At 36.7% G+C, this 13,148-nt stretch overlaps 1 protein-coding gene across 1 annotated transcript; it reads right to left on the reverse strand.

Moving 5' to 3' along the window:
• Positions 1–10,446: 10,446 nt before the first annotated feature.
• LOC148023030 (uncharacterized) lies at positions 10,447–12,819 on the reverse strand. Its single transcript, XM_087695164.1, has one exon. It carries the CDS (start codon positions 12,631–12,633, stop codon positions 10,798–10,800), a length of 1,836 nt encoding a protein of 611 aa, XP_087551290.1. The 5' UTR covers positions 12,634–12,819; the 3' UTR covers positions 10,447–10,797.
• Between the last annotated feature and the right edge of the window lie 329 nt (positions 12,820–13,148).

Consider the following 13,148-nt stretch of genomic DNA (forward strand, 5'->3'; position numbering starts at 1 on the left):
CTAGAATTTATATTTGTGATTATGAATCAAGCTAGATATTGATTCAACTTTGAGAAATATATGTGCCAATGAGGTCATCCACAGTAACAAGCACAATCGCCAAATCTCTCTCAATGTTGCTGCAACATTTCCTATTTGATAGATGTTATTTTCCTAATAGTAATAGAATACAAAACATCATATGATTGTGATTATGAATCTTAAAATTGATGCAACTATGGAACCGATATGTTTTAACAATTTTGAGACTAATGTATGTCTTTTAACTTTTTCTAACTAATAAGCACATTTTTTGACATTAGTAGATATCTTTTATTTATTTATTTTCACAAGTATTATCAAAATGAAAGAAGCAAGGAGCCCATTCAACATTTAATGGCCATCTTTTGGTCCCTTCGATACATCACCACCATTAGCATGGACATTGAAGCATAATCCCTCTTCATAGTTTTCTATTAATTAATTGGCTACATTCCTCAGGATTGTGTTCAAGATTTTATCCATGGTGAGGTTGTATTGAATAAAAGCACCCCAACAAAATTGAGGACCCATTCTAGTCATGCAAAGAACTTGAAGGAAGATCTACTGCTCCAACAGAGAGTACTTGGTTGGAGCAAATATGGTACGTCCTCGCTTTCCATTTGATCCGGGCTATCTTTTAATAGATTTCTCTTTTCTATTAATGGTTTCTAATTAATATTGTATATGTCAATCCTTGCATCTTAGCTATTGGTGTGCATTTGGGCCACGTGATAATTGAAACAATGTCATATAACCAAGACATCCAAAATAGATTTCTCTTTTCTGTTAATGGTTTCTAATTAATATTGTATATGTCAATCCTTGCATCTTAGCTATTGGTGTGCATTTGGGCCACATGATAATTGAAACAATGTCATGTAACCAAGACATCCAAAATGGCCCAATGTCAAAGGTGGGTGGCAACATCTAGGATGTAGATGTCACTTCTATGTGTATAGGTTATTTCTTTGGCCCACTATTGCTAGGATAAACTATATAGAGCAGTCCCATGTAGATATCAATGGAGACATATGCAATGGGTATGACCATGGTGGTTCCAACATGAAGCTATGTGTGGCTCTATGGTTGTCATAAAACATGAAGCAATGGGTACAACATGAAGCTATGTGTGGCTCTATGGTTGTCAGAAAACATGTGACAATGGATTGCATGACTACTCCATAATGGTTTCACATCATAATAAGTATTTAAACAACACATTGTCATGGTTGAAAGAACTACATTACAAAATTGTGCTAACTATCCTAGAAGAGATGTTTTTTTTGACAATGAGAGACATCTTAAATATTGCATCAAAATTAGAAGGCATCAATTTTCAAATAGATCAAAGTGATGCTACTAGTATGCACAATTGGATCTTGGAGAATAAAGCTAGAACTTTTTTCTACCGAGGAATGCATGGTGCTTGCAATCAACCCTTCATATTAGGCCTTCAAATCATGGAAATGCTAGTCTATTTGGCAATGGATTCTACTATTGGTACCAATAAATATAAGATGTGTGCATTCACTTTGCTTTGCATTATTTTAATTTAGATTTAGTAAATTTCTTGTTTTTTGTAATTGACTTTTATTAGTTCAATTTATACTCCATACTAGGTTTTGATGTGCATCACAATGGCATTCATATGGCCTGGGTAATCACTTCTTCCACGGAGTCCTCATGTGATATGACTTGGTTGACTGCTTTTCAAGATCATGTGCTTGACTTCAATTCCTCATGAGAAGCAAATGATTGGATACTTGATAATGCTCAAGTAGAGATAAATGCCCTACAATAAGATATAGACATTCTGATTTCACTACTTAAATATTTATACTTTTCTATTATGAGTGATACAATCACAATCTTGCATTTGCAAAGCTGTATTTGGTTTGCTAATATACTTCTATGTGTGGCATCTAAGGAGATCATGGCTCAAGAATTTAATAAAAAAGGTTCAAGATATCAAAACAACTCATGCAGAAATGTTTCACGATTTGGGAGGATTATGAACATGAGATGTAGAGGACTCTCCAATGAGGCTAAAAGGATAAAGGATGCTTTAGCACTAGTTCCTGCATTTGTTGACGAGTATAAGTCTGAAGCTTATTTTGTGTCGTATTTCAAGCAATATTGAGTTTCTCAAATAGATAAGACCGTGTTTGTGGTATCTGCATTGATATGAGTCTCAATCCTTTTCATTTAGTATGAATTCAAAGTTTTATGTTGCACACATGTGAGTTCGTGCTACACATATAATGCATTTGGAAAATCAAGACACAAATGGATCGATAGATCCTAAAATGGAACACCAATGAGTAAATTTTTGACCGGTTGCCAAACAAGCCATGGGTGTCATGTAGATTGGGTGATCCATGAATCAATGACTACTTGTGATCCTTTCTTCCTCAATCATTATCTCAAGTTTGTGGGGGGAAATGGAACACTTGCAAAGGTGAAAAGTGTAAGTAACACTGAACTTTGCTACACTGTTCATAGTGTGGATTGCAAGTGGGCATTTTGTACGGACCCACTTTTTATACTATTGCTAATGAGATCATGAAAACGTATCATGGAATGGTTGAAAGTAAGTTGCATGTATTTAATTAAGGAAATTTTTATGACAACAATAGAGCTTGCTTAATATCTTGTTTCATTCATGATGTAGGCCACAAAGTTTATGGCCACTCTACAATTCCCTCTAACCATGGAACTAATGACCCAATGATTAACACCACCCGATTAACATTACCCATCCAAAAATTGCTTACAAGGACAAAGGACCAACAATCACTTCAAAGGACAAAGGACATGACCAAAATTCATTTGTCGTTGTGGCATGATGCTTTTGTGATTCAATAGTCTTGACATGTGATTTTGTTCTTCTCAATCAAGTCATAATTATCACCTATTGATTATGTTAAGTGTTTACAAATGTAGATGCAAATCTTCAATTATTACCGCATTTGGAGTGTCTACCCAATTGTTATCCTTAGTAAAGCAAATCCATGCCGGCCTAAGTGAGGAAATATTTCATCCAAGTGGTAAACTTGAACACATTGATGATGGGTTTTGGCAACACATTTCATCCTCAATATCTTATTTGGCATTGATCATGCTCTCTTTTTGAAGGAGGAATACCTAATGCTCAATGTGGACATGGAGAAGGCTTATGACAAGGTTTGTTGGGAGAAAAGCAAGATTTGGTGAGAGATTCTAATGGTGCTCTAGTCCTATGGAGAAGTAGGAAGTTGGGCTACTATTTCTTGGGATCAATTTGTCTCTCCTATTACTGAGGGTGGTGCTGGCTTAGAGCCTCTACAAGAGAAGGCAAACAAGGAGGCATTCTAACTATTGAAGTGAATTTCGGAAGGTTAGCCATGGAGAATTATTGTCATGGGCTAGCTTATAAAAATGAAGGTTTTTGGAAGGATTTGGATTAATGTCAAATGGAGTGATGTGATCCCATCTAGTTTTGGCAAAATAGCCATCAAGCATTCAATAGCTAGTTGACTCTTAGAATAAGATTCTTGCCCTACTGCAATGGGAGGGTGCCTCACATGGAAAAAATCATACCTCTCTATTCCTTAATTTTTGGAAAGGGTTGCTAAGCAATTCAGCTTGAATGCTTAAGAGGTTGAATATGCGATTTCAAAGATGAAATATAGCTAGCCTACATCTATCATTCTTGACACATTCAATATCTTCAAATGCTTAACTAGCAATGGGGGCAAGCCCTTCAATGCCATGAAAGCTAGAAATGACTTTAGGGAGCCTAATGGAAAATGGTTCATGAGGGTAAAGGAGTCATGGGTAGAATAGAGCCAATACGAACCTTTAAAATTTGGAAGAAGTAGCTCAAGAATGCTTAGAGAGCCACTCCCTTCTACAGGGTTAATGTGCTCTTGTGGAGAATAGTTGCCAACAAATTGGCAATGAGGTATAGTATATCCCAAGTTGTGCAGGTATCTCCAATGTGTGTCTTCTAGAAGAGGAAAAAATAGAGTATCAACATGTCTTTTGGGATTGTCATGAAGTGCAAGCTCTTTGGAAAAAGATCAAGCAAACCATAGCAAGACTTAACTTGCATCACACTATGGAATGCAAACAAATGCTACTTGGTGATGGTGGTGATATCAACAAAGTTTTGGAGAGAGACTTGGGAATAGTTAGTGGCATCACCCTATTTTGGATTTGGTGTGATAGGAAGAATCTAGTATTTGGACGTACTAAGTACCCCTTTTCCCCTATGTCCAACCTTGGAAGTATATTGGATGTCAAAAAGAATTGCCAAGAAGGATACTGCTATGAAGCCTATATCTAGGCTCTTTCAAACCTTGACATAGTTTTTTTTATCCCATCAAGATGGTGTACATATTTACTACTATAATATAATGTTGCACATTATTTTATAAAAACTTTCACCATTATAAATCCGTCACCATGAAGTTGTGATTGCTGAGTTCTTGGGGTGGATCACTAGATCTATAACTAATGTAGGTAATAATTGTAGGGCTCTCGGTATCTTAACTAGGATGTGTGTGCCTTGTAATGATTAGAACAAACTTGCCTTGTCATGATTAGCTTAATGGGCATTAAGATGGAACTTGCTAGTATCACATCAAGATGAAAATGGAAAAATGAGTTCCTTGACATTGGTTAAAAGAAGTACAAAGTAAGTTTATCATTGCAAAGGTTTTGATATCCCACTATATCAAATTGTCATTATTTTGCCTAATATTCATATACTATGAACAAAAGATGAACTCTATATTCTCGAAATTTTTTGGAATTGGGCTAAGAAAGCTCATGATCCTTCACTTATCTCTCAAGATAATATCATGATTATTTACCTCAAAACTGTAAGCCACTAAGTCTATCTTGTATTACAACAAAGATACCAAAAGGTATAAAAAAGATGTTTACATTAGTCTAAAGCCACCTATTTTAGCTTGTAGTATCAAAGAAGGTACCTACTATGCTATGTAGATCAATCATAAATCATGTAAGGAGATCATCATCTTCATTGTCCTTCACTTGAATTCTAAAATTTGATGATCCAAATCACTCCATCTAGATTTGTCATCATCTATTGCATTTGTTGTTATCCCCATGACATCTTGGAGGCTACCTTGTTGTGTTTTGAGATCCATCAAGAGTACATCACACTCCATTACCTATGCCTCAGTCCTCGAGACACGAGTGTTTGGGGTGTACAATTTTCATTCCTTGCATAATTCATTTGTTGCATGAGCATTGTATATTCAATATTCATTCATTCATTCATTCTAATCTTCACTACATTCATTGGCTTTGTTGTACACTTTTATTTATGTATTTACAGTAGAGTATTTGATCACATGGCCTTTCAATCCTTACTACACATTTCAGATTGTTGGTAGCACCCAAATATGTGACTAAGATTGTTGGACTAACTTGGGAAGGTGTTGGGCTAACTTTTTGCTTTTGAGCCATTTTTTATCCATTTTCTGTTTTCATCATGCTATTTAACCACATTAGTCCATGTCCTCAAGCCATTCTTTACATGTGATTTGAGTTCTTTTACCTGTTCCTGCAAGTATGGATTTGCACTCCTATTTTAAGATGCCTCATTTGTATATAGCTTACTCTTACATGATGCAAACTGTCCCTTGAGGTCCTTAATCAAAGCGTCCTCTTCACCACACATTCCATTACCTATACATTTGCCCTCACAAAGCTCTAGAGTTTTGTGATGGGGGGTCTACTCAAAATATCACGAAGTAGAAAGTGGTAGTGACCTATGGGGGGTCTGCTCAAAATATCTCGGAGTAGAAAGTGGTAGCAAGTTCATGTACTTTGGAAGTGCAATAGTTGTCCTCCCTTTAGTATTAGCTTACAAATATTTGAAATTTCTAATTAGAAGTCAAAAATTTTGAAAATTTTAAAAATTTTCAAACATTAACAACCACTAAACTCTCAAACTATTGAGAAACATTTTTTTTCCCTTTAGTATTGGCTCCAAAATCTCTAACATTTTCTATTTATAGCTAAAAGTGGCATTTCAACAAGTTGAATTAATTGTAATGTCTTTTTCTGAGACAAAGTTTCATCCCTTTCTTTTGCTTCAGGAGGTTGACACAATTATAATCGATAGGCTAACATTCTTGAAGTAATGAAACTCTACTTTTCATTTAGCTTTTTCTCGGTTACTCAAACCAAGTAGGTATGCCATTAGTGGAAAATTCTAGAGTCATGTAACATTAGCATGCATGAAAGTCCAATCATTGTATAAAGACATCATAGAATCTTTCTTGTTCATAAACTTTGCTATGTGGTTTAAGAAAATTGAAAAACTATTTATAGAGATGGACACCCCAACAAAATAAGACCACCATGAGAGAAAAAAAATCTAAATTTTAGTCCAAAGAATGAGGTTCTCTTTCAGGCCTACGAAATCCATAGTTAACTAATATTTCACCACCGGTACATAATGATCTAATAGAATTCACAAGAATATATATATCAATGTAACATTATCATGCATGAAATTCCATTCATTGTATATGAAGACATCATAGAATCTTTCTTGTTTATAAACTTTGCTATGTGGTGTAAGAAAATTGAAAAACTATTTATAGAGATGGACACCTCAACAAAATAAGACCACCACGAGAGAGAAAAACATCTAAATTTCAACCCAAAGAAGGAGGTTCTCTTTCAGGCCTACGAAATCCATAGTTCACTAATAGTTCACCACTAGCACATAATGATCTAGAATTCACAAGAATATATATTGGAACATCTCTGCTCATGTATCTTGGTTCATGGCCATTTTTGCATTTCACAAATGTAACCCCTCCTTCCTTGACTACTATTAATCAAACCTACTATGTTTCCTTGTGTATGTGCCCTACCATCTACATAAAGTCTCTTGTCCGTTGTGGGAGTAATGTCTCTATGTGAAAGAAAAGCTGCATTGAGACACAAACCAATATTGCTCATGCTACGAATGTAGGGCATCAACTACTGCTAGAGACCCCATCTATGTATGGGTCCACAGAAACACATAAGGGTCACCTCTGAATGTGGTGGAACTTTGAGATCCCCTGCAATGAATAGGTCGCATCTTCCTCTAAAATGCTAGAAGGAGCTATCATGTAATAAGCTCCCCAAAAGCTAAAAACCTCTCATCTCTAGGAAGTGATCCTCCTTCCCATCCTTTGTATTGTCTGTGATTATATGTCTATACTAGAGATCACAAATGATCAAGCAATACATAATGGCCACGAGTCTTACTGTCAAGGCTAGGAGATAAAAGTTGTCGCAAGACATTTATTTGCAATTGTTCAATTGCCTAGCCATGTTGTGTGCAAGAATGATGATCATCTCAACCATATCCTCATCATCAACTAGAGATGCATATCCCTTCATGGAAATGCTATTTGTATTATTAACATACCTAGCTATAAGAATCCAAAACAATAAAGAAAGAACACTAATCATAGGCTAATTTTGGTGTGCAAGCATTGATGTATGGGCATAAGCTCCCCAAGAAGACTCATGTGAACAACATTGACATCACAACCTTTGATTCAAAGCCTCGGCATTGATCACACCAACATGGAATCCATTCTTCTGCATAGTAAGATGAAGGCTTGCATCCACATGAGTTGGTATTCTCTAGAGCTATAAGTGGTTGTTCCCCATGTCCCATTATAACAATATGACCTCCATTGCTATAATATGGACGAATCTGAATCTATACAAACAAAGAGGTTAAACTTCAATCAATACACGTTTTTAAAGATTACTTTTCAAACACTTTTAACACTCTCATCACATTGTATCAATTTTGATTCTCACTATTAGCAAATAGAACGTACAAGTATGATTAATAAAAAAACTAACATACTAAATTGTTTTTTCTCGTATGAATGTTAATAGCAAGTATGACATGGTCCCTAAAAATAAGAGACCTGCAAGATTTAATGAGGAGTCATTGACCTTCTTTCCATGAGAGATGTGGCTACAAGTATTATTTCTACAATAAACACTATGTTTTTTTATTGGTGCAATAAGTTGCTTTGTAATCTAAATCGCATATCAAATTACAATTGTATGTATTCACATCTAATTTAATTTTCATGTCATTTTGATTTCATCTAAACTAATTTAGGAAGTAGCATATTCTAAGGTGGCGAGTGGTCACACACCTTGCTTGGGTCATAGGGGAAGACATGGCTTCATTGCCACTTTTGTAAGTATATGCTTATAAGTTCTCATAGTATAGAGATGCTAACTATAGAATGGACAGAATGAGAAAAAAATATAACTTTGGACCTCTAAGCTACCTTTGTTGCACGCTCTACGACACAACTCTTAAAGTAGCTTTGAGAGCTCTCTCACCGGCTCACTCACTCACTCACCCTCTCTCTCTCTCTCTCTCTCTCTCTCTCTCTCTCTCTCTCTCTCTCTCTCTCTCTCTCTCTCTCTCTCTCTCTCTCTCTCTCTCTCTCTCTCTCTCTCTCTCTCTCTCTCTCTCTCTCTCTCTCTCTCTCTCTCTCTCTCTCTCTCTCTCTATGTGTGTGTGCGTGCGTGCGTGCGTGCGTGTGTTCTAACCTTAGAGTGTGCAAGATGTAGTTTTTGTTTGTGTAAGAAAGTAAGGCCAAATTTAGAGCACCCATAATTCCAAATGGAGTCACATTTAAGATGGCATTTATGTACGAAGAAAATCCTAATATTTCATATGTATTTACATGTGCATTTGTATTGGTGATAGGAGATTACTATGATCCATGCTTTTACATGCAATTTTACTCACCTTACTAGATGTTCCTACAAGAGCATGTATGACAATCACATCTGTGCATCCATACTATTTGTAGTGGGGTCAAAATAAGCTAGAAAGGTTATTGCTTCTTGGGCATCTTTGAGACCATTTTCAAAAAAAGTGTGCAATTCTTAGTATCATTAATCAAAACCATGTGCAAATCTTTTTTATCAAGCTAAGAATTTAATGAAAAACACATTGATATGTGAATAATTCATTCTCATAAGTGTTGTTTGATCTCTATTTATACACTTTTGAATATCCTTTATGGGTAGTGTATTTTCACATGAATCTTGTTGCAAATTTTTAATCCTACTAACTATGTTAGTAAAGTTCCAACACATTTCAATATCATGTGCACATATTGTTTTGAAAATTGTGAAATAAGCCCTAGCCACATATAGACTAGCTTATGCCCACTTTTGTGGAAAATCACAAGACTACTATTAAGGGTTATGTTGTGAGCGATAAATGGGCCTTTATGTCTAAAATTATCAAAGTTCCTATCACCACAATCAATTGTTTTTAAAAAACCAAGAAAAACTAGTGAAAATACTTAGTATGGTGAAATTATAGCACCACCTTTGGGATGTACATGCTTTGTGTGCTTGGTTTGATCTTCTCTCATGTGGTCTAATATGTCTAAACAATGAAAGTTAGGGTTATAAGGCATAAGCCAATAACTAATACATGCAAACGTAGCATGAATCTCTTCTCTTAAGTTACCAGGTACACACTTACTTATAAAAATGGGATATAAATGTGAGTTCTCTTAAAGAGAACCACAAGAATGACACTACTTTATCCAAGTATGCTATAGATGTACTCCAACATAGGAAACATCATCTTTGCTCTAAATTACTTGACAACATCTGAACATGTAGTTGTTTCCTCATTGACAAGCTATAGACATCCCTCAAGCATTTAAGAAAGTTAACTATTGATTACATAAAAGACTCAAAACTAAAGTATACTAGGGATGGGAAAAGAGTTGTTGATGTGGGAAGAACCTTAATGATGATTATAAAGAAAAACATGTGAGAAGTCTCATCTAATGTTTTACTTTATATGTGGAAATTATATCAAACATAGGCTACCTAACAAGAATATGTTTTCTTGGCCTAATTTTGAACATTTCTTAGATTGAAGATAATGAGAATTCAAAAGACCGAGTACTTCTAGGCACACGTGATATGTTAGTTTTTTAATCATATGTTTCCTTGAAAAATTAAAACTTCCTTTGAAAACTTTGCAAATTCAAGGAATATCTTACTGACAACATTTAACGCATTTTGATCTAATTCAAAAGTTCATACATGACATAAACTTCCAAGGATTTTCAAAACACATCCATGATAATATTTGCACCTTGGCTTTAATTTTAGAGAGGCTAGTCAAATTTTATGATTTTGATACACATGGAGATGCTGGAGTTTGCCATATTTTTCACGGAAGTCTGTGAAGTACAAAGTCTCCATATGGTTAATATTGCATAGACTATCCATTTGCAATGTTCCATTGAATCAAAATCCAAGCATTGAATTTTATATACATAAATAGAAATTTTCAAATCATGTATGTGAGTAAAAAGGTTCAACTTTTTACCTCTTCTTATCCATAAAGCATCATGCGTACAATATGGTGCCTCAATATATGTATCACCAATGTGAAGAAATCAAGCTCCAACTCTTGCACATATGAGCCATTAACATTTTTCCATAGCTCACACACAAAAACCCTGTACGTTTTTCATACCCCAAATGTGGTAGACATATGTATTATGAGAAGTACTTTTACAATGTTGTCCTATACGTAATATCTTGGGAAAATTTACCCAAGATGTGGCATGATGTGGAAGGTTTCAACCACCCATTTTAATCTTGCGGTGTAACTTGTGTATCATGGGTCATGTAATAGTATATATTGTATTGAATAGTCACCTATTTAAAAGTACTTTAAGCTTACCTAGACAAGTTCAAATGCTTCTTAAGGAGTCGATTCTCATAAAGAACGTCAACTACTAGGCTAGCTTGCTCAGTCTTGACAAATTTATCACCATTAGTGGAGGTGATATGAACACCTTTAGTGTCAAGTTCTAGATTTGGTGGAGAGTTGCAAGAGAACCGTTGAGAGTCTAGCCAAGGGTGAAACTCCTTGTAGTGGGAGGAAGAAGAAGAGAGACAAGATTGATCAAAGACAAATGTGGAAGCCACAGGGTCATGAGAGGACAACACCGATTGGTCGTCATCTCCATATTGAACAACCTCATGTGGTGCTAGATCAAGGCCCTTGAGATCATGTACTTCACCATCAAAATCTTGGCTATGAGAATAGCTAAAATGTAAACCTCCACTAAAATGATCTGATGTTACAAACTTGTTTTCCAAAGGGGCATTAGCATGCAAAGGGTGCAAAAGTAGCTTACTAGACTTGTTGTGGAAAAGTATGTTACTAGACTTGTGCTTGTTAACATTGGGAGTAGTAGATGAACCCTTCATGAGCACTCGCTTGAGCATCCAAGTGGAGACACACTTGAGCTTCCAATTGATGGGATTATTAGCTCCTGATAGCTGGTAGCAAGATGAGTGTCCATCTGTGATGGAACAAGCATCCTCTGTATCTTCATGAGTTGTATCAATAGGCTTAGAAACAACATGGCTAGGATTGTTCTCCTTGTTGCTAATCAAATACAAGCTATCCATGCTTCTGCAAGAGAAGCTTCTTGAGCATTTGAACAAGCAGAAGCTGGGGAGCATGGTAGTGCTCTTCTTATCATGGCTACTGAATGCTTGCAACTCTTCATCAGTTATGTGGTTATTTGTTGATAGTACTTCTTGTTGTTGCTGTTGTTGGTTGATGCTGATCATCTTCTTTTTCTCTAACAATGCAATGGCTTTGGCAGCACCTTGATGCATCTCACTATCCTTTGTAGACACAATGCCATTATTGGCCTTGGTCGAATATTTGCCTGCTGCTGCGATCTCTTCATCCGATAGAGAGATCATGGACAGCAAGCAATTGGCAAGCAAAGCAGGTCCTGACAGCTTCCCACCATGTGACATTACGGCAAGAGGGAAATGATGATTAGTTGCCAATTTAGGTGTAGGTTTGGGGTTAAATATGGTCTTGTTAATAGGGTCTGGTGGTTCAATGTAATTGATGCTGGTCTGATCTGAGTGGCTCATGCCTTTCTCCTCACACATGATGGCTTGTTTGTCTTCAACCATGACTATCTCCTCCTGCGGCCAGTATTGGCTGTGATAAGTGATTTGACCAATATCTTGATGAGGATGATGATGATGATCTCGTGAACCTCCATTGTCAATGGTCCGTGTACCCTCATCAATCATGTGATTAATATCTCCATGGTGAGAATCCTTGGAGCCTCTAGTATCATCGATCGTTGTACTCTGATTAACATCATCAGCATGATCGTGATCCTTTATGTTTCTATCATCAATTCTTATGCTCTGATCAGCAAGTTCATTATCATCGGCATGTCTATCACTGATCCTACTTTGATCAGTAACGTGGCTAACATCTGCATGTTGATGATGGTGGCGCTGATCATCTGATGGTTCTCCATCATCAACCCTTTTGGTGCGATGAGCAGATTCTTTCAGATGCACCTGATCTCCATATACATGATCATCACTGTCACCTAAACCCCCATGATTATTATCTAAGTACTGCATCTTCTGATTATCAGGAAAATCAGAAGCAGAAATGGCAGGTAGCAGTGCGATGGAATCTGAAGCCTCCTCACTCAATTCATCGAGCACCTGCTGAAGCAGCATGCCGAATTGGATGAATGGCTTGTGCTGATGATGAGCTGAGATAGTGTGAGAGGGGGTATGAGGAGCGGCAGCATCAGCAGCAGGCAAAGCGGCTCGATTCTCATCAAGATGAGGCCATTAGGAAGCAAAACTTGGACATACGTATGGATATACAGACAGACAGAGGGGAGAGAGAGATGATGATGATGAAGATGATGGTGGTGGTGGGAAGCAGGCGAGCAAACAGACAAGATTAGCGTAGATACCACCAATTGGCGAGAGGGCAGACATGGCCACGTATCACCTGGTGGGCCACGCCACGTGTCATTCTCCGTGCTTCCTGCGCAATAAGCTCGGCACGACTGCCACGCTGTCATCCTCCCATTGGTCCTTTTTCACGTCGGTATCACGACCTTGGACGGGGTCGGTGGGCCACGAATCCTGATAAGATCACCGTCTGGACTCTGAAGGTTGAACTTTGAACAGTTGACCTGTCTGTATATAATAAAATACCTTTAGTACTTGAAATAATAAAA

This window comes from Lygodium microphyllum, chromosome 16 (assembly GCF_053477565.2).
Source record: "Lygodium microphyllum isolate KBCC chromosome 16, Lygodium_microphyllum_v1.1.10, whole genome shotgun sequence".
Classification (NCBI taxonomy): Eukaryota; Viridiplantae; Streptophyta; class Polypodiopsida; order Schizaeales; family Lygodiaceae; genus Lygodium; species Lygodium microphyllum.

Excerpts from the sequence above, each read along its gene's own strand:
- LOC148023030 (XM_087695164.1), bottom strand. The coding sequence starts at position 12,633 with ATGCTGCTTCAGCAGGTGCTCGATGAATTGAGTGAGGAGGCTTCAGAT.